The 22,236-nt window shown below is 42.3% G+C and overlaps 3 protein-coding genes and 1 long non-coding RNA gene across 4 annotated transcripts in view; 3 read left to right on the top strand and 1 right to left on the bottom strand.

Moving 5' to 3' along the window:
* LOC145456779 (uncharacterized) overlaps positions 1–22,236 on the bottom strand; it is a 329,933-nt gene that overhangs the window by 282,215 nt on the left and 25,482 nt on the right. The window lies entirely within an intron of this gene.
* Positions 2,817–7,075, top strand: LOC145456746 (transcriptional regulator ATRX-like). Its single transcript, XM_080334862.1, has one exon. It carries the CDS (start codon positions 3,069–3,071, stop codon positions 6,621–6,623), a length of 3,555 nt encoding a protein of 1,184 aa, XP_080190988.1. The 5' UTR covers positions 2,817–3,068; the 3' UTR covers positions 6,624–7,075.
* Positions 7,115–9,803, top strand: LOC145456751 (transitional endoplasmic reticulum ATPase). Its single transcript, XM_080334869.1, has one exon. The coding sequence runs from the start codon at positions 7,116–7,118 to the stop codon at positions 9,513–9,515; it is 2,400 nt and encodes a 799-aa protein (XP_080190995.1). The 5' UTR covers position 7,115; the 3' UTR covers positions 9,516–9,803.
* Positions 11,589–20,204, top strand: LOC145456762 (integrator complex subunit 12-like). Its single transcript, XM_080334880.1, has 8 exons — positions 11,589–11,849; positions 11,915–12,056; positions 12,275–12,387; positions 12,665–12,736; positions 13,532–13,595; positions 16,025–16,148; positions 16,944–17,032; positions 19,312–20,204. Exons 1-8 carry the CDS (start codon positions 11,719–11,721, stop codon positions 19,783–19,785), a joined length of 1,209 nt encoding a protein of 402 aa, XP_080191006.1. The 5' UTR covers positions 11,589–11,718; the 3' UTR covers positions 19,786–20,204.

The raw sequence follows: 22,236 nt of genomic DNA, 5'->3' as shown, positions 1-22,236 counted from the left end.
TTGACTAAAAAAGGCCATTTTTTCGACTCGACCCGCAAAAAATACACTTTTGTTGAATTCTCCGTTGGTTGACTAAAAATAAAGTTACTTGAGTACTGAGTACTGATATGTAGCCTATCTCAGAGGACGTACGGTAACACTATCATATGGCGGCTGATACAATAGTGAGCTTGTAATCGAGGATGTTCTCTCTCGCGTGATTGATGCAATTAAATTTATTTTGAATACCATGAATTCTTCCTTAGTGACCTCAATAGCGCAGGGGTTTTCAACATGGGGTTCACGAACCCGTGGTCCACGGACTTTATTTTAAGGAGTCAATGAAATACTAGTCCACCCTCAAGATTACTGGACCACGACCGACCTATCGATCTCGCTTCCCATGACATGACGCCCATTTCTTGTCGCTTTCCTTTTTCTTTACTATCTTCTTTACTTTTCATTCAGTGTGCATGCCTCCTCTTTACATCGCCTTGGCCAGGGTGGGTATCTGATTCAGACTACTCCAAGTCGCTTCGACACCTTCCTATCTTTTCATTGTATCGCATTTTTGTGGTGTATTGAACTGATAAAAATTGCTAATAAACCAATGATGATGAGAAAGTCCAATCGTAGGCCCCAGACCAATGTTGTAACTAAATTGACCTTCACTACTATAACTTAATCATTTCCAAGGCTCGCCACAGGTCACAATCGTATGTAGTAGACGTTTTTACGAAACAACCAGTGGCTATACATGGCAACAATATGAGGCCGCCACGATTAATTTTATGAGAAAGAGAGCGGAAGTCATGACCGTTTTTTAGTCATCAGCATCCTAATTTTGAGGTTATGGGATACACGATTACAACTTGCAAGTATCGGCCGAGCATATTCGAGTTTATTTCAATATGAAGACATTTTTCAATCGAAAACGAATGACTTCTACACAACTCGGGGAATCTTGTTTCATATATTGGGAAACGTATATATAAAATTGGAATGTAAATGCAATGCTAATAATACATCACGACAACGCTGTGTCGCAGACTTAAAATTGAATTCAATTGAACCGTACTCGGAAAACCCAAAAATGTGCATTATTACGTGGTCCAATGAACGTAAAAAAATTAGACTGCGATCATTTTGTCTTACGCGGTACGGTACGTAGGCTACTATAGTGTGGTACGAAAAACTTTCTGAATCATGTTCCGTGCAGTCTACGGCCTGATAATATCAGTTTAATTCACGCAGCAGAGATTTACAGCGAATCAGTTCATTGTTCAGTTCATACAGCGAGCGAAGTATCATACTACCAGCAGGGATGTCACGCATAATACTGTCGAATGAATAATCGTGAAGATCAAAACAAAGCCGTATCTAAAACGAGCATATTAAGAACTAGGTTATATTAGACACGGTTAGGCCTAGTATACTCTCAATAGAGATTTATAGTTAGCTACCATGTTCCAGATTATTTCAAGGCGAACACAGAAGACAGCACGCACTGTACGTCAACTACATGCACAATATGTAGGAAATAACATTTTAACAATGTAATACAAAAATCCTCATAATCTACGCGAACTTCTACAAATGATATCATAAACCTATCCCAATGACGTGGTTCGGTTTATTAGCAATTTTTATCAGTGGTAGACATATTGACGCTTCAAAAGTCTGGAGCAGACCTCAAATGCAATTGACAGACCAAAGGTGGAGAGTTGGACAAGCCATTCTTCAAACTTGGGGCGCAAAACGACAATCATTCTGCAAAATACCACAAAGGTCAATGGAAAAATATAGCCAATCACCTCAAAATTATGCTCTACAAGTTTCGCGATTGAATTTATTCTCAATTCGAGAGTTATAGATGCCAATATCATTTTTACACCAAATCTCGCTCGCGTCGTCTTAAAGTAAAGATTGAAAATTGAAAAAAATCGATCGGACCCGTACCCCATGGTTACTCCTCTAAACTAGAGATTAAATAAAAAAGATCAGGCATGTTCAAAATGGTTCCATACTATTACCGAGAATGCTATTACCGAGATGGACATTACCGAGAATGCTATTACCAAGAATGGACATTACCGAGAACGGACATTACCGAGAATGGACATTACCGAGAATGGCCAATGCCAAGAATCTAGCTTAATGTAACGGACGTTGTCGAGAAATTTATACCTGAGAATCGATACCGAATGTGGCAACGCCGTGATGCACACACACGATCTGTTCATATGCATAACATGCCTGCATTGCATATATTGCATTCTCGGTAATGTCCATTCTCGGTGGTGTCCATTCTCGGCAATGTCCATTCTTGGTATTGTCCATTCTCGGTAATGTCCATTCTCGGTACTGTCCTTCTCGGTAATAGCATTCTCGGTATTGACCGGACACCGTTCAAAATTTGCAGAGTGCAGTCGCCCACTAGCGACCAAATTTTGCGTAACTTATTCGATACCCGTTGTACGGACTATTAGGAACTGACTATCAGATAGCGCAAGAAGTCCGTTACTACAGAACACTTCTGGGTTATAATTTCGGCATCATAAGGGCACTAGATCATCTTGTCAGTTACAATATACCGTGGAATCATATCATCAAGGAAGGCGGTTTGTGGAAATGCCGACTGTCGACTATCCGCCTTGTTCGTTGATGCATATCACTTCCGTCACAGAGCATATTTCGGTATCAATTGAAAAATAACAACCAAGAGCTTTTAGCGCTTCCAAATGATGCACATTCTGATTAATATAGAAGCGAAGCCCTCTCTAATACTTGTTTTTTTAAAACTACCTTTTGAAATTTCGTAAAATCATAGGACACGTCTAGTTCTAACAATGACTCAGCATTAGCATTTTCATGATTAAGCTGAATTGAAGAAACGAGAACACGGCTCACAGGAAATGGTGACTTCGGAGGAAGCTTATCTGTACGTTTTTGTTTGACATGTATTGTGAACAGGGGTGAATGCTGCCGAATTTGCACTATTTTTTAGGGAGTACCCCTCCATATAAAGTGATTGTGTCATTGTAAAGTGAGGAAATCATATTTTCATAGAAATATACGACTTTTATGATATGAGCGGTCTTCGACGGTCCAAGAGGAAGACTTCCAATGACGCCCCAAGGAGTAAAAGAAAAAAAATTAGCTATGTAGAGTCGTCGACTACGGACACGGAAGATGAAGATGTAACAACCGATCAAGATGATTTTAATAGTAGGAAAAAACAAAAAGGCAAAGCTAAACAAAGTGTCGAGTCACAATCGGACGAATCTGAATCAACAAATGAAAATACTGACACATCGGAAGATGAAAATAATGAACAAAAGAATCACCAATCAACGGACTCCGATGTAGATGTTGCTGGCAGTGCCAAGAAAAAACTTAGAACACGCACTGCAAAGAAAAAAACTGCCGTGAAGAAACGCAATAAGAAAAAGGGCAATAAAAAGACTTCGGGAAGAAAAAAAATTGCTCGTATAATAAAGGATGAAGACCTCGAAGAGGAGACGAGAGAAGCAGAAAAAAGGGAGAAGGAAAGGCTCAAAAGATTAAGGGAGAAAGAGAAGACCGAGCCATGTGAAACCGATACCAAAGAAGACTCTGGTACACCAGGCATCATCCTTCAGAAAGACCCGTGTATTGCAGTCAGTAAGCACTTGTCCAAAAGTCTTCGCCCTCATCAAATCGAAGGCGTAAAATTTATATGGGACAATCTAATTGAGAACACGGTAAACACCGCAGAATCTCCCGGCGGTGGATGCATTCTCGCGCATTGCATGGGTCTTGGTAAAACTCTGCAAAGTATAACTATCACCCATACTGTTTTGAAATGCAAGGAACTCGGTTTCAAGACTGCCCTGATCGTTGCTCCTATGAACACTGTAAGAAATTGGATTGAGGAGTTTACGTATTGGTGTGAGGACGGTGACGAACTTGACTTGTACAATCTCGCCGATATTAAAACAAACAAAGCCAGGGTAGGTGTTTTGAAGTCATGGAACTCAAATGGTGGCGTCCTCATTTTGGGATATGACATGTATCGAATAATGACAATGAGAATGACGTATTCTGGGTATAAAAAAGTGGTTGCAGAAACGCTAATGGATCCCGGTCCCGATATAGTCATTTGCGATGAAGGACACATGCTAAAAAACTCAGACACACACATCTCAAAACAGTTGAATAAAATGAAAACGCGTCGTAGACTTGTGTTAACTGGAACGCCGCTTCAAAATAATCTGATCGAGTACCATTGCATGGTAAATTTTGTGAAACCTGGACTTTTGGGTTCGTTAAAAGAGTTCCGTAATCGTTTTGTCAACCCTATCACCAACGGACAGCACATTGATTCCACAGACTACGACGTGAAAATCATGAAAAAACGATCCCACGTTCTCCATCAAATGCTCGAGGGTTTCGTGCAGCGTAAGGATTACTCGTGCCTGAAGCCTTACCTCGAGGCCAAATTTGAATATGTCATCAAAGTGCGGCTTACACCATTACAGATCAAACTATACCAGCACTACCTCGACACTAACACAAACCGCGGCAACGATAGTAAAGCAGTGAATAATCACGGAAAAGGTTCTTCGCTTTTCGGTGATTATCAAAATCTAATGCGAGTGTGGACACATCCAAAAGCCCTTTTGCTTCATTCGGTGCAAAAAGATAAGATTCTCTTGCATAAAGAAGAGACTAATTTCATCACCGACGACGAGAGCGCCTCTGAGAGTGACGCCAGTAATGATTGGAAAGCTTCAGACCATGAAGCAGAAACGGGGGAAAATGACGTGAAATCCATGCCTGAGGTGATAGACTCAAAAAAAGAGTCTCCAGTCACTAAAAATACAGCTGCGCTCACCGATACTTCTGACACAGACGAAGAAGAGGTAACAAAAAGAAAGTCGAGGAAGAGCCGCAAAGTGAAACCTGCTGTCGTCGATTCTACCGATTCGGAAGCAGAGGTTGAAGAATCTGGATCCGGAATCAAGGATTCTGATGGTAAAGACGAGGATTCAGAAGATGAGAACTCCGCAAGCTCTGAGAGTACCGACGAGGAAGCCGAGAAGATCCCTCATCTGAAAACCAGACGAAAATCCTCAAACAGATACAGACTGAGGCGCATCAAACAGACTAGCGAAAGTTCCGATAATGACAACAGTTCTGACATTGAATTGAACTTTTCGCCACCCAAAGAAGATCAGTGGTATGATAAAATCTTGAAGGAAGACTCTCAAAGCGTAGACGATTATCAGAACAGCTTGAAAATTGTGTTGCTGTTCGAAATCTTGCGAATGGCAGAGGAGAGGAAGGAGAAGCTGTTGGTTTTCAGCCAGAGTTTGATATCTCTGGACCTGATCGAAAGCATGTTACCTTTTGCGCCTCATCCCGAAAATGATGCCCGGGAGGAAGATTCTGACAGCGCGTTGACGCCGACGCGTTGGTATAAGAACGTTGACTATTTTCGGATGGATGGGTCTACTCAAGGGCATTACAGACAACGTTGGATTAATGCTTTCAATGATGAGAATGACACACGGTCACGATTATTTTTGATCTCTACCAGAGCCGGGGGTCTCGGGGTTAATCTCGTCGGCGCCAACAGGGTGGTGATTTTCGACGCGTCCTGGAACCCATCACACGATACGCAGTCCATGTTCCGCGTGTACCGTTTCGGACAGACCAAGAAATGCTATATTTACCGTTTCATCGCAGAAGGCACAATGGAAGAGAAGATTTATCAACGACAGGTTAACAAGCAGTCGCTGGCTTTTCGAGTTGTGGACGAGCAGCAAATTAACCGGCATTTTACGTCCAGCTCTCTGGCGGAATTATACACTTTCACGCCTTCTGTGGTCGATCCCGACAATCCTGGGCCATTACCGGTGGTTCCAAAGGACGAAGTGCTTGCGGAAATATTGTCAGATCCTAGTAACAGGCATACTATCGCGTCTTATCACGAACACGACTCCCTGTTGGACCATCAAACTGATCAGGAACTGACAGAGGAAGAAAGAAAATCGGCATGGGAGGAGTATGAAGCTGCGAAGAGTGGTCGGGCTCGTTTGGAAAACACAACCGGGCGGCCATATCTGCCTGGTGCCGGTTCAAACTGGTCTTTTGGCACGTCGGGAACGATGACTTTCAATCTCGAGAATCCTACGCCATACGAGGCCATGACATTCAGACTCGCCGGTCTTCATAGCATGATGATTAAAATGCACAGCCAATATGAAAAAAGCCATGTTGCCCCGATCGCGACTATTTTCAAACGACTCAGGCAAACTCCTATGTATAAAGCTGCCAATGAGGTCAGCGTGAGAGCCATTGCGATGGAGGTGCATTTGCGACTGAAACGGCAGAGGCAAGAAAGATTGGACGAATTCGACCGCGTGCGAATGGAATACTTGAAATTGCAAGCGGAATTTGTTTCATTGTATGGTGGCGGCGCTGTCAACCCTTCGATACCCGTTAATCAATTTCCATTTCCATATGCTTCTAACGGAACCGAAAGGCCGTCCACCAGTGGTCTTTCAGTGCATTCCAACAACAACGCTGAACAAGAAAATCAGTCTTCGACCTCTATAACTGAAATTATCGATATAACAGATACTGTTGAGCAGTCTTGAGAGATTATGTCAGCCATCTGTGAGTCTGTGACCATTATTGCAGCTTTCGCTTGATCTTGCTATTAATACTGCTTTTTCTCTTTATCAGCTTGATATTCCATTATTGATCACAGTGACCTTGATTTTACATTCATTGTCTCTCAGACTAGGCATGATCTAGGTCGTAAATCACTGCAATGTGATTATGTGAGCAATTTCTTTTTTCTTTTGCGCATTTCTCAGCACTGCCTACCCATTTTTGAAATCTGCCTGTCAATATGCGTGACACTTGGTCACAGAATGCTACACTGGACAGTGGACACGTGTAATGTGTTGGCGATCGGGAATTTGATAAAATGCTCTTCACTGTTTCAACCATGTTCTTGTTGGTACGGTCGGCAGCGGCGCCAGCTTCACACCACGCCATTATTTTTTCTTAACTCTTTCTTATTTTTTTTAGAAATAACGTAAAACGTATATCTGTAGGCTCGATTCCTGCATTGAAATTTCGAAATGGCTCAAAATCCGGATTTATCGACGGCGATCCTCAAGGAGAAAGTCAAACCGAACCGTTTGATCGTCGAGGAAACATCGAACGATGACAACAGCGTCGTTGTGCTTTCACAGGAGAAGATGGATGAGTTGCAGCTATTCAGAGGCGACACTGTATTGCTGAAAGGCAAAAAGCGCAAAGAAACCGTATGTATTGCGCTTGCCGATGAGAACGTAGCGAACGAGAAGCTTTGCATCAATCGATGTGTGCGTAATAACCTCCGCGTCCGCCTCGGTGATGTTGTCAGCGTGCAAGCCTGCCCTAATGTGAAGTACGGAAAAAAGATCCATGTGCTACCGATCGACGATACGATCGAAGGAATATCCGGGAATGTCTTTGACGTGTATTTGAAGCCGTATTTCCTGGAAGCGTACAGGCCGATCAAGGCAGGAGATATCTTTTTGGTACGCGGTGGCATGCGTGCGGTCGAATTTAAAGTCATGGAAACTGATCCGCCTGAATACTGTATTGTATCGCCGGATACGGTGATCTTCAGCGAAGGTGAACCGGTCAAACGTGCCGATGAAGAAGAAGCTCTCAATGAAGTAGGATATGACGATGTGGGAGGATGCAGAAAGCAGTTGGCTCAGATTAAAGAAATGGTGGAACTACCTTTGCGCCACCCCGCTCTTTTCAAGGCTATCGGAATAAAACCGCCGAGAGGTATTCTCTTATACGGACCGCCAGGAACTGGAAAGACTCTGATTGCGAGAGCGGTTGCTAACGAGACCGGCGCTTTCTTTTTCTTGATCAACGGACCGGAGATTATGAGTAAGCTTGCAGGCGAGAGCGAGTCTAACTTGAGAAAAGCTTTTGAGGAGGCTGAGAAGAACGCGCCCGCCATCATTTTCATCGATGAGTTAGACTCGATTGCTCCGAAGAGAGAGAAAACTCACGGCGAAGTAGAGAGGAGGATTGTGTCGCAGCTGTTGACTTTGATGGATGGCCTGAAGCAGAGGGCACATGTCGTTATCATTGGAGCCACGAACAGGCCAAATTCAATCGATGCCGCGTTGAGACGTTTCGGACGTTTTGACAGGGAAGTCGACATAGGCATTCCCGATTCCACTGGGAGACTTGAAATTCTGAGAATCCACACCAAAAATATGAAGCTAGCTGACGACGTAGATTTGGAGCAAGTCGCGAATGAGTCTCACGGTCATGTTGGTGCTGATCTGGCCGCGTTGTGTTCCGAAGCTGCTCTACAGCAAATCCGAGGCAAGATGGATCTTATTGACTTGGAGGAGGAGACTATCGATGCAGAAGTGATGGATAATCTGGCTGTCACGATGGAAGACTTTAGATGGGCGATGGCGCAAAGTAACCCGTCCGCTTTGCGCGAGACTGTGGTTGAAGTGCCGAATATCACATGGGGCGATATTGGCGGTTTGGAAAGTGTCAAAACCGAGCTGCAAGAGCTGGTTCAGTATCCGGTGGAGCATCCGGATAAGTTCTTGAAATTCGGCATGACTCCATCAAAAGGCGTGCTGTTTTACGGCCCTCCGGGTTGCGGTAAAACGCTGCTGGCGAAAGCCATCGCAAACGAGTGCCAGGCTAATTTCATCTCCATCAAGGGTCCCGAGATGTTGACTATGTGGTTTGGAGAGTCCGAAGCTAACGTGAGAGAGGTTTTCGATAAAGCGAGACAGGCTGCTCCGTGTGTCTTGTTCTTTGACGAGTTGGACTCGATCGCAAAGTCCCGTGGTGGTAGCGTGGGTGACGCAGGTGGTGCCGCAGATAGAGTTATCAACCAAATCCTGACTGAGATGGACGGGATGAGCAATAAGAAGAATGTGTTCATCATCGGAGCTACGAACAGGCCTGACATTATCGATTCTGCTATCCTGCGTCCTGGGCGTCTCGATCAGCTTATTTACATCCCTTTGCCTGACGACAAGTCCCGCATTCAAATCTTGAAAGCAAACCTACGCAAATCTCCCGTAGCGAAAGACGTGGATGTCAATTACATTGCACGAGTGACGAAAGGCTTCAGCGGCGCTGATCTTACTGAAATTTGTCAACGTGCTTGCAAGCTCGCTATTCGAGAGAGCATCGAAGCTGAGATCCGTGCGGAACGCGAAAGGAGAGACAACGCGGATGCCGCTATGGATGACGACGTTGATCCTGTGCCTGAAATCTGCAGGAAGCATTTCGAAGAAGCTATGAAATATGCGCGCAGGTCCGTCTCCGACAAGGACATCAGGAAGTACGAAATGTTCGCTCAAACTCTTCAGCAAAGCCGAGGTTTCGGTGGGTTCAAATTCCCCGGGGGCCAACAGTCTGGAGGCAACTCTCAAAGCGGAGCGTCGGGCAGCGGCGACCCCTTCCAAGATAACGAAGATGACGATTTATACGATTAAACTTTGTATTTGTAAGTCTATAAGAATCTTTGACACACATTTTGTGGTCGCCCGAACGACTGTCTCGCTAAATCTTAGCGTAGCTCGCTATAATTTATTTGTTTATTCAATGTACATACAACTGTTATCAGTGTGATGTCATCTCCCAGTGTCGCTCCCATTTCCGGCGTTGCTGTCGCGTTCTCCGCCAGCAATACTTGTTACCGGTTTTCCGTTCTGTTGAGTTATGAAATATACTATTCCGATCTGCGGTGTACTTGATGGAATACAGTTGTTTGTATACTTGTCCGTTTGTGTGATTTGAAGATATGACCTCGTGTGTCTTTGTCAGATCGTAGGGCTGTTAAACGAGCTGTAATTATCTTCTAGCTGGCACAATAGAATTCTGCAGTTGGAAAATTTAGCTGAATAGCAAGTTTTATAACCTGTTTAGTAGATCTGAAGTTTTTAGAAATTTGGTGCAAGTAAAGTCTGACACGGTGCATCGATAAATTTTCAATAATCTGTAGGGACGTGAATAATATAAAGTTTACTAGAATTCGAGCTTGAAATGAATCGACTTTTAAAATTGATTTATGCCATGAAATAAATATTTCGGGTGCTAGTTACTGTTATCTTGTACGCTTCCCAGCACCCACCAGGCACTGGAAAGTCATATAGTGTTGGTTATCGATGCAAGAAAAATGAAAGCTTTCGCGCAGACATCGGTAGAGGATCAATATTAATTCAAGACTGATCAATGACATATTACGGTAATCATGAGGTCGATTTAGATTTGAGGTCACACTTGCATCTGCCTGTCATAGAGACCATGTTTGAATTACTTCATGTTATGGTTTGAGCAACTGGAAATTCGCAGTTTAACCTACTGTATGGGTGCTGTCCCACCTGTTATATCAATCACGAGGGAGTCGTTTATTTCAGTTTCATCATTGGTTTATTAGCAAATTTTATCAGTTAAATACACCACAAAAATGCGATACAATGAAAAAGTAGGAAGGTGTCGAAGCGACTTGGAGCAGTCAACTCATTGGTGAATTAGATTAGGATTTCCAGAAGACAATGTGCGCTTGACACGAACCTCGGTGTGGGCAGCAGAAACTGAATAATTTCGAATTTGAGTGTGCCAGCACTTCAGCAACATAATCAGCTGTATGAGCCAAACCAAACGAATTCATGGCGGCGATGCTCGCATGCCTTCCTGCGGGTATTCGTGCAGTGCTGTTACTCCAACTCGAATCGTGATCTATGAAAATGCAAGGTGTACGAAGGAGTGTTCAGCGTCGGATTTCAAAACTTGTTGGATATCTGTTATGATCGCGCGGCATACGGAAATTGCTATTGCGAATTCTCGACAGCCAGTTGCGCAGAGGCGTACTTTCGATCAAAGATTACGTGCCGTTGACTCGACAACTACACCACTACCACGGCAGCGCTTACTGAAGCGTGTCGGAAAAGATCGAAATCCAAGACACATTTCAGGCAGTATTGTGCTGTTGTCCAATGTCCGTGTCAGCGTAGACATATGCTTGTAAAATCGATGCCAGACTGCATACTGGCCCAATGTCCTTGATAGTTTCATGTAATCGCATATCGATTCGACGTTTATCCAAATAAGCGTGACTTGCGCAAATCCACATGGTGCACATCGTGTACTAGTATTTACAGGGAATGAAAATATAGAATTAATAGAGTCATCTTTTCTAACGACTTGCATTGTTAAGAACAAATCTGTACCATAGCTATTATCTGCACCACCGAGATATCTCGTTCCAGTTCATTAATTTGATATTTTGTTACCAAGTAAGGTGATATTTTTCCACGTGGGCAATAATATGGGAAATATTTATAACAAATAGCGAATCTGGTGGAGTTTTCACCCCAAAATGATATCAGACATACTTTGTAGTTTGTACCAGCGTGTGGAACAAAAGTAAAAATTCTCCCACACATTTCATATCCTTTCGAGTTTCTTCGCAACAGACCGCCACTGAAGGGCGCTGTGTGAAGAACGGAGAGATTACGTTACGTCCAGTTGAATCTTGATTCGAGTTTACTCATTCCTTTTTACCCTTCTTCTCTCGCTTTTGTTTAACATTGTTCGTAGAAAAAGGATAGCGTCTCTCGTCTTGGCTTCATTTACGGCCTGCAGTCCTGGCGTAGTGAGCGGCGGAGCGCTGCCCGTTTTTGTTTTGATTTCACGATGTCAGCGTCGAATAGCGAACTCGATCCACATTTCATCAAAGCACTCGGTTACCTCTTTTCTAAGAGCCCAGATGCAACCACAAAACTTCAAAAAATGCTGGATGACGCCATTCAGCAAAGTATGAAGAAGTAAGATGCGAATTATTGATATAATTGATATCTTGAAATCCCGTAACGTGTCCTATCCTTCGTAGAAAGCAAGATTACAGGGGGATATTAGACAAGTCTTCGACTGCCATAAAAAATGCGAAGCACCCGGTCAAATCGGGCAAGACTGCTCATGATCTGAAGTCAAAGAAAGAGAAAGACTTGGCGCAAAAACGTCAACTAGAGAAGGTAACATTTATTGCAGTTAATATCTTATATGCATTGTTCCAACTCTAAAACTACTCTGTTAAGCGGTGGTTCGTGTATTCTGGCTAGATTCTAGGTATTCCTTAGTCAGTGAATGAGAATGTAGTGGTCTAGTTTCTTATAAACCAGCCTTGAAAAAATGATCTGTCTGCCAGGTTTAAAATCATTATATTGATCGAGCATGTCATGAATTTTGTTAGATCCAAAAAGATTTAGAAGAATTGAATCAAGATGTTGCGAAAAAAGCTAGATATGATTCATCATCGCCAACTGCCTTTCTATCAAGTGATGTCAAAGTTCGAAATGATTCTAGGTAAGTATGTTATTGTTATGGGATAACGAGTCACACTAATTATGCCTTGACCCAACAATTATTGCCATTGGTATGTGATACTTGTTGCCTTTGTTATGCTGGTGCAAAGATCATTGCATAGTTTCATATGAATACTTCAATTGACCTAATTTTCTACTTGATGCTGACGATACGCAATGTTCTGAGTCCAGTGTCTAACAATAACTAGTACTCACTTGACGATGCGCCTGCTGTTTTTCAAGCTCTATTGCTGAATATCGTTGTATCTTTTGAACAGTGAGTCAAGCTCTGATGCAAAAGATTATACACTTGATATGGACACGGACATAGACACCTGCGCGATTTGCAAGTATGCTGACTCTCTGTTCCAGACGGATCTGCAGTACACTCAACACACATACCCCCACTATTTGGATAGTCGATTATTCACTGAGCCATAAACAGTCCATGGCAGATTATCAAACCTTACTAATTTACACATTCCAAACCCATATAATCTGTATTTTACATAACATTAAGCCCAAGTAGTATTTTCACAACGTACTTTGTTCCTAAATCTTATTGCATTATCACAAGAATGAAAGAACTAATCGAAATTCAATCCAGGATGTACATTAATGATTAAGCTATAATTTTGTATTCTTTGAGATAGGTAGCAGTAGATTTAGTCTGTGTGGTCTTTCAATCCACATAAAACCATACTGAGCTTGATTTCCCTTGATTGAAATAATCTATGACTGCAATGGATGGCCAAGCAGCTAGCATGTCTAATCATGAATTGGCTGTATATCCCCTTGACAATCCTACCACTGATTTCACACTTGAGCATTACTTGCCAAGGCAAATATCTGATTACATTACAATGACATTATCAAGCAGCACACACTTCCGTTTCACTCGATCTGGTTACATTTATATTATAGTTTCATTGTCTCGGCAATATGATTAAAGGTTCATTCGAGAAAGAACCAGTATTCGGTGATTGTCCCAATATTCTAGCTATTCAATAATAACATGATAATATATGCATGTCTCAGAACTTGTCTACCAAAATTCAACGTTGTTTGGTATATATTATATAGGTCACAGCAATATACAATTATATAGAGAGATGTCTTACCTGTCATATTTTCCTTCTGTCTAGGAGGTCTTCAACAGAGAAAGGTACCCCGGTGGAATGCCATGAATGTCACAATCTATATCACAGAGTAAGTAAAACATGGTGGGATATCATAGTCCAGTGGATCCTAACATTTTCTGGTTGGCAAGCACATATACGAGTTTACGATATCTCCCGATGACACATCCTGATGAACAGAATTTTTTATATGGCAAGTTCTGGAGATATAATTTTTGCATAATATAATATCTTCGCAGCCATAGTACTGCCTAAGTCAGTGGTTCTCGCGCCGGTCCGCCAAATATAAAGAATTTTATATCCTAATTCCAAAACGTTAGAAGTTAAACACTTGTCCATTATACAATTGAATAGTATATTGATATTGAAATGAACCCGAATATTTTCGGCTGACACTCGTCAGGGGCAATCGTCAGCAACTAGTAGATAATAAGGAAGAACATTGTATATCAACAATCGTTGATATACTATTCAATTGTATACTGAGTTCTGTACCTCCAAGAAGCACTTGTCCATTAGAGAATTTAAGCATCAGATTTTAAATAGATTAATGTATTTGGAACATATTTTTCTGCGTCATGTCGAAATAGAGAGTTCATGATGTACTTTGGATGTATGGCACGATGGTGCAAGTGTTGTACGCTAATTTTAAACAGTTTAGAACGACTTATTTCGGACAAGTTGTATGTGAAAGTAAATAGTAAAAATACTTTAAAACAGACATTGCAAAATTACGACAATGCAATTGAACGAATCTTGGTGGTTTAATAGAGGCTATAATGAATGGAAAAGTCACCAAAATTTTATTAAAGTACGATTCTGACTCCGCAGCCCTGGTTACAACACATTTGTTTTGAAGCTGTACCGGTCTGTGAGGTCAAAAAGGTTGAGAACCACTGGCTTAGCTCGTGTGACGGTTGTTGGCTTGAAATGCTCATTAGTTCATTTCTGAAATAGCGCGTTGAGTTGTGCTAGTCTCGTGTCGTCAGCGACTTCATTTTTGTGTCGTAGTAAAAATCTGTCCTAAATATTGTGGTAGAAGTACATTAAACGATTTGCACAAATGCTAGGCTATATCACGAGTAAGCCACATTGTTGCAACAATGCAAACGCCTTGAACTATACCCAAGTGTCGTGATATTTGTTCCAACGCTAGCTATAAGCACCAACCAAAATTCAACTTGGAAACGAGACACCAAATCTTACCAGTGACAATTATAATATTAATGTTATTTAATTAAAATTTGAAATAAAGTTTGAATTTTACCTGATAGGCTTAAGGTTGATAGTCCCAACCCCTAATAAACGCCAGTCGCCATGGGGTAGCAACCCAGAGGTGAGTTTTATGATATTTGAAACTGGATGGTATCATGCGGCTTCCCCGTGACTTGGACGAATTTTGTATTGTAACAGTTATGCTCCATTATTTATATCCAATATATAGGATACAATTTAGATTAAATCCTCACCGATTTCATTAGGGAGGAATGTGTTTAGGCGGAATTGAGAGGTGTCACTGGGTAGGGAAGTTTTATTTGTGAAGTGTCTCTTTCCATATCCACAATCCAGGGCCTGTTTCCCAACGTGTCATTGTGCCATGGTTCTCGGCTTGCCCGGACACTTGACGCGCCGTGTCAAGATAAATTTGAGAAAGGAAACTCAATTTCCTGTATCCGAAGCTTTGTCACCTTCGCTGTCAAAGTGTAAAATTGCACCGAAATATCCCACGTCTTGTGTAGCTAGAGACGGCCAATGTTTCCAGGGTATTTTCATCATGCCGCCAAACTAGTTCTGGTCTTTGGGATAGACAGCCTATGCTGCGCTAGGGTTATGCGTGTCTTCTCAATATTTTGCTAAGAATCAATCCAAACAGTACCGACTAATCAAGAAAATTTGAAATGTTGGAAATGTGTATCTTGAATTTGAAGTTCAGAAAAATTCAACTGAACTCTAATAGTACAAGCAAAATTTATTTGCTTCACTCCTAAATAAAAAGCACCTTGCTACTGTTCATCTCCGGTGATTATGGGCTTTTTTTATTATCCTGCCAAAAGCTTATCAAACACACTTGAAACAGGCTTATTAATTTAGTTCCACTGGAGTGCTTCCTAGACTCTGTTCTTTGTAGTGTAGATATAAATATTCAAGTCCAAAGATTTTTAGTGCATCTTCTTCCGACTGAGCACGTAGCGTAAAATGTAACCGCACATAGTTGAATATCTACCGCGAGTGTCGTGATTAAGCTGTCCTGTGTCACTAATGGCCTATTTAGAAGTGTTTGTAATAGAGGAACATCGTCCCTTTTAACCCTCGTGCTGCTTGGAGGAAGTTAGACTCGCGTCACATGAACTATCGTACCTGGCTCCTGGTTGAGATGGCTCCGAAGTAAAAACCTATTGCTACAAATCGCAATGTGATTAGTGATGCATCGCAAGAACACTATTCCGATTTCTTTTCCAGGCTTAGTCATTGATTTTTTGTCAATTCCTATTTCAACAGGAATGCCACCAGCCTCATATTAGTCGGCAAGAAACGAACGATCCGCGATGCGTTTGGTATTGCTCATGGTGTCAGAAGAATATGAAGAAAGTAGCGAAACAGATCAACTCCAAGTCTTCACAGGGTGGGTGATGAAGGAGTAGCTAATTTATGTTGCCGGACGCTCGGCTAAATGCAAACGTATTAAGATCTAGATGCTGCATGCAGCCGTTGATAGTGTTGATTTATGTACAGAGGTGGTCAGTAATGAAATACTACTGTTTCTGAATACTCAAATAGGATTTGCCTACTTACTCACTACTTATAAGTCTTCCGCCTTTGCTTACGATCGTTAGGCAAGACTAATTAGTTTATTAACTTTCGATTTTCTGAAGTAGGAAGTAGTTTCGAGATAGGTTTCCATAACGTTACTGAGTGAAATTGTCATAATTCACTGGGCGAAATAGCCCCTGCATGACGGTAACAGCACATATTTACGAGTTTGAAGTGTCATAAGTCGTGAAGATGCAAACTGCAGCTTTGAAAGTAGCCGCCTTCGATCTGCTGCTAATAGTATGTGTCGTGACGACAAAATCTACTTTTTGAAATTACTTGAGTTCCTTTCATTGTGCTTTAACTTCTTGAAGTCTTTTTGACATGCCTTGGAAATCACTACTTGTAATTAAATAGAAATTGACAGCATTACTTCTACCTCTACTTTGGCACCAACAATGGCCACCTGTGTTTATTTGGTCCTACGATAGTTGAATTGATTCTGATTTGTCCTAAATGGTTATTCCAAACACACACTTTGAAACTACAGTTCGTTTACTGACGTGACAAACCTAGCTACTTTGTTGCTATGCTTGTCTGTCCTTACAACTGTTAAGTAAAGCTTGTCTTCGTGTGTTTTCAAACAATGTATTCCTCCTTTCTACAGCGATACATTCAAACCATGTTCAGGAGCGCGTTAGTTCCCCCGATTCGAAACCCGCGTTTGTAAACCCGTTTAAGAGGCATGAGATGAAGGTTTGTATACGACTTCCCAAAGCCGTCGTGAAGTCTGCAAAGTTTTAGTATGTTTTTGAATCGGTTTCTTTCTGGTATGGTAAGCATGTTTTTGGTGAAATTATGGACTTTCCAAATCTCGCCCAGTCCTGCATCATTTCACTCGTCAGGTAAGTCATGGAACACGACACCCGATATTCCCTAGAGGTTGCCGTCACACACCTGACAACATGGTTGACATGGTTGAAACAGTAGTAGGCATAGTCTATAGAAATTTCCACTACACTATCACCGACACTTTTTTTTTTTTTGGGGGGGGGGTTTCAAGTTGGAAATTCTCTTGTCCAGGCAGTCGTGGTGTTGAAAGTCGGTATTTCTACTTGAGTAGGTCGTTAGGTCTGTGAGAAATCGAGAACCCAACAGATTCGATTAAGCTTCGAATATCCGGGTATTGCTTGTTGTCTGTATCACCTTTTATTCCACTGCAAATAAAATACTGCCTGTTACACTTCTTATGAAATATTTTTCATAATTTTTATTCAAAAGTAGGAGCTAATGCGTCGTTAAAACCAGGGCTGCGGAGTTGGTTCACTTCACCACAGACAGCAGGCATTTATCGATGAACCGAGTTAGGGAGCTTAAGTCACTCTGACTCGAATACAGAAAATTTTACGTTTATTACATTTTTTGTTGGTATTATTGCCAATCAATATAATTTGTGAAGGAGCGCCCGTCAGAATCTTGATAGCTTGCATCACTGCAACGGCACTTTCTAGTAACATTAGAGGACAATAAGTCCTATGTTGGGGGAGTTGAAGTTTGCTTCGACTCCAGCCAGCAAGTTCTTACTGCAAAAGATATTACGGAATTTTCTGTGGCTCCGACTACATCAGAGAAAATTTTATTAAAGTACGATTCTGACTCCGCAGCCCTGGTTACAACGCCATCAGTGGATCACTACCAAGAAATATCGATTTCATGAACATGCATATTGCATAGCCGCATGCAGCATGTTGTGTATGCTTCTGTACGACCAATCTAGATTTTAATGATACCTGGGCGGGAAGAAGCGAGTAAATAAACTATAGTTCTCGTTGACAAAACAATGCTTGGTCACAAAAAATGGGTCTCGAAGCAATCAACGTAAATCGTTACAATTGGTACCCGATTCTGATTGAATTATTCGTTCTATTGGACACTGGTGTAGCTTATTGTTGATTTTACGTCTATCAGACGTTTTAGCCACATCCTTCTATTGCTAAGTGCCGATGTTCAAATCTGTCAATATGGATTGCTTGTGTAATTTATGGCACAACCACCCGTGAAGCCTGAAGACACTTGCTCACTCATGTGTTGCACCCTTAAATATGACAATAGCACACCTCCCGACATACCGCTTCGTTACCGTTTACATTGTGCCCGCTCCATATCTTGTTATGAGTACGGTTGTGATTTCTGTATTCATGTTTCCAAGGTATGGAGACGCAGTGTGCTAAATTTGGTGAACAGACCTTCCCTGAAAGCTGTTCAAGCAAGCTGGAAGGGCCCTGATCGGTGAGGCGTATTCATTCAAGACATTGATGCATCTGTGCTTGGAGACCTATTATTCGTCTTCATGCCTTTGACGCACGTGACGTTACGCACATCGGTTGTGACGCAGTGAAACGAACGACCGCACAATGTCCGAGTGAAAATTTGGTGGGGGCTGGCACCTTTTATCACTCGCATAGGCTGCGGCCCTGGTCCTGGCATCGAATCGAGGGATTAGATTAAATGCAACTATATTCGGATTGCCTAAAACACTACATTTATACTAAACCTATCAGTCAAGAGACAAAACTTCGGCTTGTAGTTTGTAGCTGCTGTCATTTCTTTTTACCTTGAGCATATACCTGCCCAGTGCCCATATCGTTTACACCAGCCCTATGCAGGGCATCACCTATTCTGTGTTTATCAGACATTGTTAGCAACAGAGTGCTGCTAATTTTTCGAGGTACTCGGTAGGTTTTGCGAGCTACTTGAGTGGTTTTGTTTTACACTACTTCCACGTGTACTTGGACTGGTTTTAGGCAAATCTAATGAATTTGTCATTTTTGCTTTAGTCGCGAAATTCCACCCAACCACGTGGTAGCAAATCGTTTAGGCCAGGTCGAAGTAGCGAGGCTGCAACGAAAGGAATGACCTAACGAAGTCTGATACTGATACAGAAACTTGAGACTACATGAAAATAATAGCTGTATTGAAGTTAACCGCTATACTTTACCAGCATTCCGATCGCAAAACTGTTATATTATTTTTAGACGACCCTTCCTGCTGCTGGAAATGGTGCCTCCGGCGGTTCGCTGGCTGGCTGGGCTGCATTAAGCGGAAAGAGCGTGCCAACCGACAACGCTCCGTCGAAGTCGCAAGTTCCGCTCAAAGCCCACAGCCCGCACGCTTCGTCGCCGAAGCACCCTGCCTCTTCCGCGTCCCATTTCAAGGATAAGTCAAATAGTAAGGGTTCCAAAATCAAGGCGAGTCAGAAATTTGCGGTTTCTGACGATTTGACCTTCGCGAAAGCTCTAGGAGCCGACATACCGTCGAGCGGTTCTTTGAAGTCCAATTCCAAGCCTAACTGGAGCGGCGGTAGCGCGAAGTCTTCGATGTTTCCGAAGGCTACCGCCGTTTCCTCTAACTCTTCAAAGGCGGGTTCTCTTCCGTCCGCCAACGCCGAGAAGCGGTTGCAGATCATGAAGAAGAAAGCGAAATCTAACACAAAAAGGACGAAATCGTGATATCTTACACTAGTGAGCTTTCCAAGGTAGGAAATTCCTCACGCAGAGTGGGAGTAGTTCTCTTGCTTGCTAACGAAGCGAGCCGGTACGACTACGGGATGTGCATTCGGTTGCTCGCGCGCCGTACAAGAGGCAATTCAAGCGGACAAGCTGTTGGGTAGCTAAAGAGTAGATCTTTGTCGCCTTTTGGATGGTTTCGTTTGCGATCGCGCACTACCTACGCGTTTCCTGATCAAAACCAGGTTAAATTTGGTGTTTAACTCTCGCTACTGCATTCGCGGGTCTTGTTGCGTTGAAATTGTTCCAACCATGAATCAAAACACGTAACCTTGTTGACAGTTGACAACGAAAACCGTAAACACACATACATTTATGGGAATCAGTTTCGATCTGGGAAATATACTTTTTCTTATCTTCGACAGTGCTGTAATACTTACTGTCATTCTTGAAATCATCGGTGTAAGAGGGGTATTAGCATTCGTCTTACGAGTTATATACGATACGCCTTCTATCGGGCGTGGGTTGCGTTGTAATGGGAGCGACCGCTGATCTCATCTAATTCGAAAGTGGGCGGCGAGGGCCGACACTGGTGAAGTTGCAACAAATGGAATCACAGCAGCGGGGAATTCATACCGTTTGTGGAAATAATGATCTCGAACCGACAAGATCACGTAACGATGGAGCGTCCTGCGTGGGCGCAATCCCCGGCCAGACCAAAGACCTGATCAGTAAAACTGGCCTCCGGCGGTCGTGTTTAGCATTTCCGGGACAGTACGGGGGGCGGTGGTGTTGCAAGACATAGACAGCCTTATGAGTAGAGCGATTTTTTTGTTATGCCGAAATTGTTTACAAAGTCAACATTTTTTTGCAACCTTCGATTCGATTGTATCGTAGATGTTTGCACTGTCGGTGATCTCATCATTTTACAGCTTGGAGCCTACTGTTTTAGACGGCCCATTGTCTGCTCACTGTGAATCATAAACGGTCCAATGACAAGTAGGTTGACAGGTTATGCTCAACGTACCGCAATATCTTTACGAAAGCGAGACTGCGTGGGCACTGGGCATTGGTTCTTATATCAAGAAGCACATGATGAAAAATTGTGACGTAGACAGCATTGTCAGAATGAAGCAACACGACTGTGTTGCCGGCCAACAACTGCTGTTGTAGAACGTTTTTCACCATTATTGGCAAGCTACTTGGTAAAGAAAGACACTTTCTACCCGAAAATGTAGGAAAGTATCTTTCGTTGTACCACAACGAATTTTCATTATTTCTACTATTGAATAGTATATATTCATATTGAAATGAACCCGAATATTTTCGGCTGACTCGTCAGGGGTAATCGTCAGCAACTAGTAGATAATTGGAAAGAACATTGTATAACAATCGTATCACAAAATATGACGTCCCCAGCATCAAATTTCGGATGAGATAGCGTTCAATGTACTATTTTTAGGTGGTACACGAACTCCTTTTGTTGACAGAGTTTTGGTTATTGTATTTTGATAAAAGTCGACTCCAAGGCACACAAATGCAATGGTGAACGGCCCCGCCCAACGATTCGAAATCGGTCGTCTATAATGCGTGATGTAGGGGAGATGTGGTACCGATGAGACACTGGGACCGAAAATACTTGAAAAATTCTCTGTGATAATCCCATGATTACAGTACGCGACTTTGTCTACAATGGCATGCTGGCTGAATCTTTCCTCACATGCAAAAAACTTCGACCTGCGTGAGTCTGTGACAATTGACTTACGTTTTAGGAGGTGCAAACTATGTTTGGATCGACAAATACATTTTTCTATATCACCTTCCAGACCAGTGGTTCCCAACGTGGGCGATTTGGCGGTCTAGGGGGCGAAAATAGACATAGGGGAGCGATGACGCGTCAAAACGGCTGACCTTTTTTTATATTCAGTCAACCCACGGAAATTTAGTTACAAAAGTGTGTCAAATTAGACATCGAGCCGAAAATTTGACCTTTTTTTTTAGTCAACCCGCCGGTGATTACAGTTTGTATGCCCAATTTTCGGTACACAAAATTTGGGGGCGATGATCGGTGTTGACCTTGAAAAGGGGGCGATGGGTCGAAAAAGGTTGGGACCCTCTGTTCCAGACTAACAAACCCGCAATAATTTTTGATGTGAATTATACGGCTTGTATCATGGTATACAATGGCACATATTTTTGAATCAGTACCATCCTCGAGTGGACTATTTTCAATTCAATTACAGTATTTATAGGGTGGGGGACCTATAATGCCATAGCCAAATCAAGCAAAATAGTTGGACCAACTATTCACTTAACAACAGAAACACGCCTAAGAGGCTGTAAATCATAGTATAGTTACCTGTGGTGTTTTATCGCTATTACGAGGTATTTGAAAGTAAAAATGCCGATTTTCCAGTAATATGTAGGCTAGATGGTATTAATTTTGTAAGTATC

Source organism: Botryllus schlosseri, chromosome 15, assembly GCF_051294905.1.
Source record: "Botryllus schlosseri isolate E-star chromosome 15, Bs_hap1, whole genome shotgun sequence".
In the NCBI taxonomy this organism is placed as follows: domain Eukaryota; kingdom Metazoa; phylum Chordata; class Ascidiacea; order Stolidobranchia; family Styelidae; genus Botryllus; species Botryllus schlosseri.
The sequence above is the reverse complement of the archived record's forward strand: the minus strand, read 5'-3'. Positions and strand labels throughout refer to the sequence as shown.

Coding starts and splice junctions, on each gene's coding strand:
- LOC145456746 (XM_080334862.1), top strand. CDS start 3,069: ATGAGCGGTCTTCGACGGTCCAAGAGGAAGACTTCCAATGACGCCCCA.
- LOC145456751 (XM_080334869.1), top strand. CDS start 7,116: ATGGCTCAAAATCCGGATTTATCGACGGCGATCCTCAAGGAGAAAGTC.
- LOC145456762 (XM_080334880.1), top strand. CDS start 11,719: ATGTCAGCGTCGAATAGCGAACTCGATCCACATTTCATCAAAGCACTC. Junction 12,388..12,664: donor AAAGTTCGAAATGATTCTAG/GTAAGTATGTTA, acceptor TCTTTTGAACAG/TGAGTCAAGCTCTGATGCAA. Junction 13,596..16,024: donor GTCACAATCTATATCACAGA/GTAAGTAAAACA, acceptor CTATTTCAACAG/GAATGCCACCAGCCTCATAT.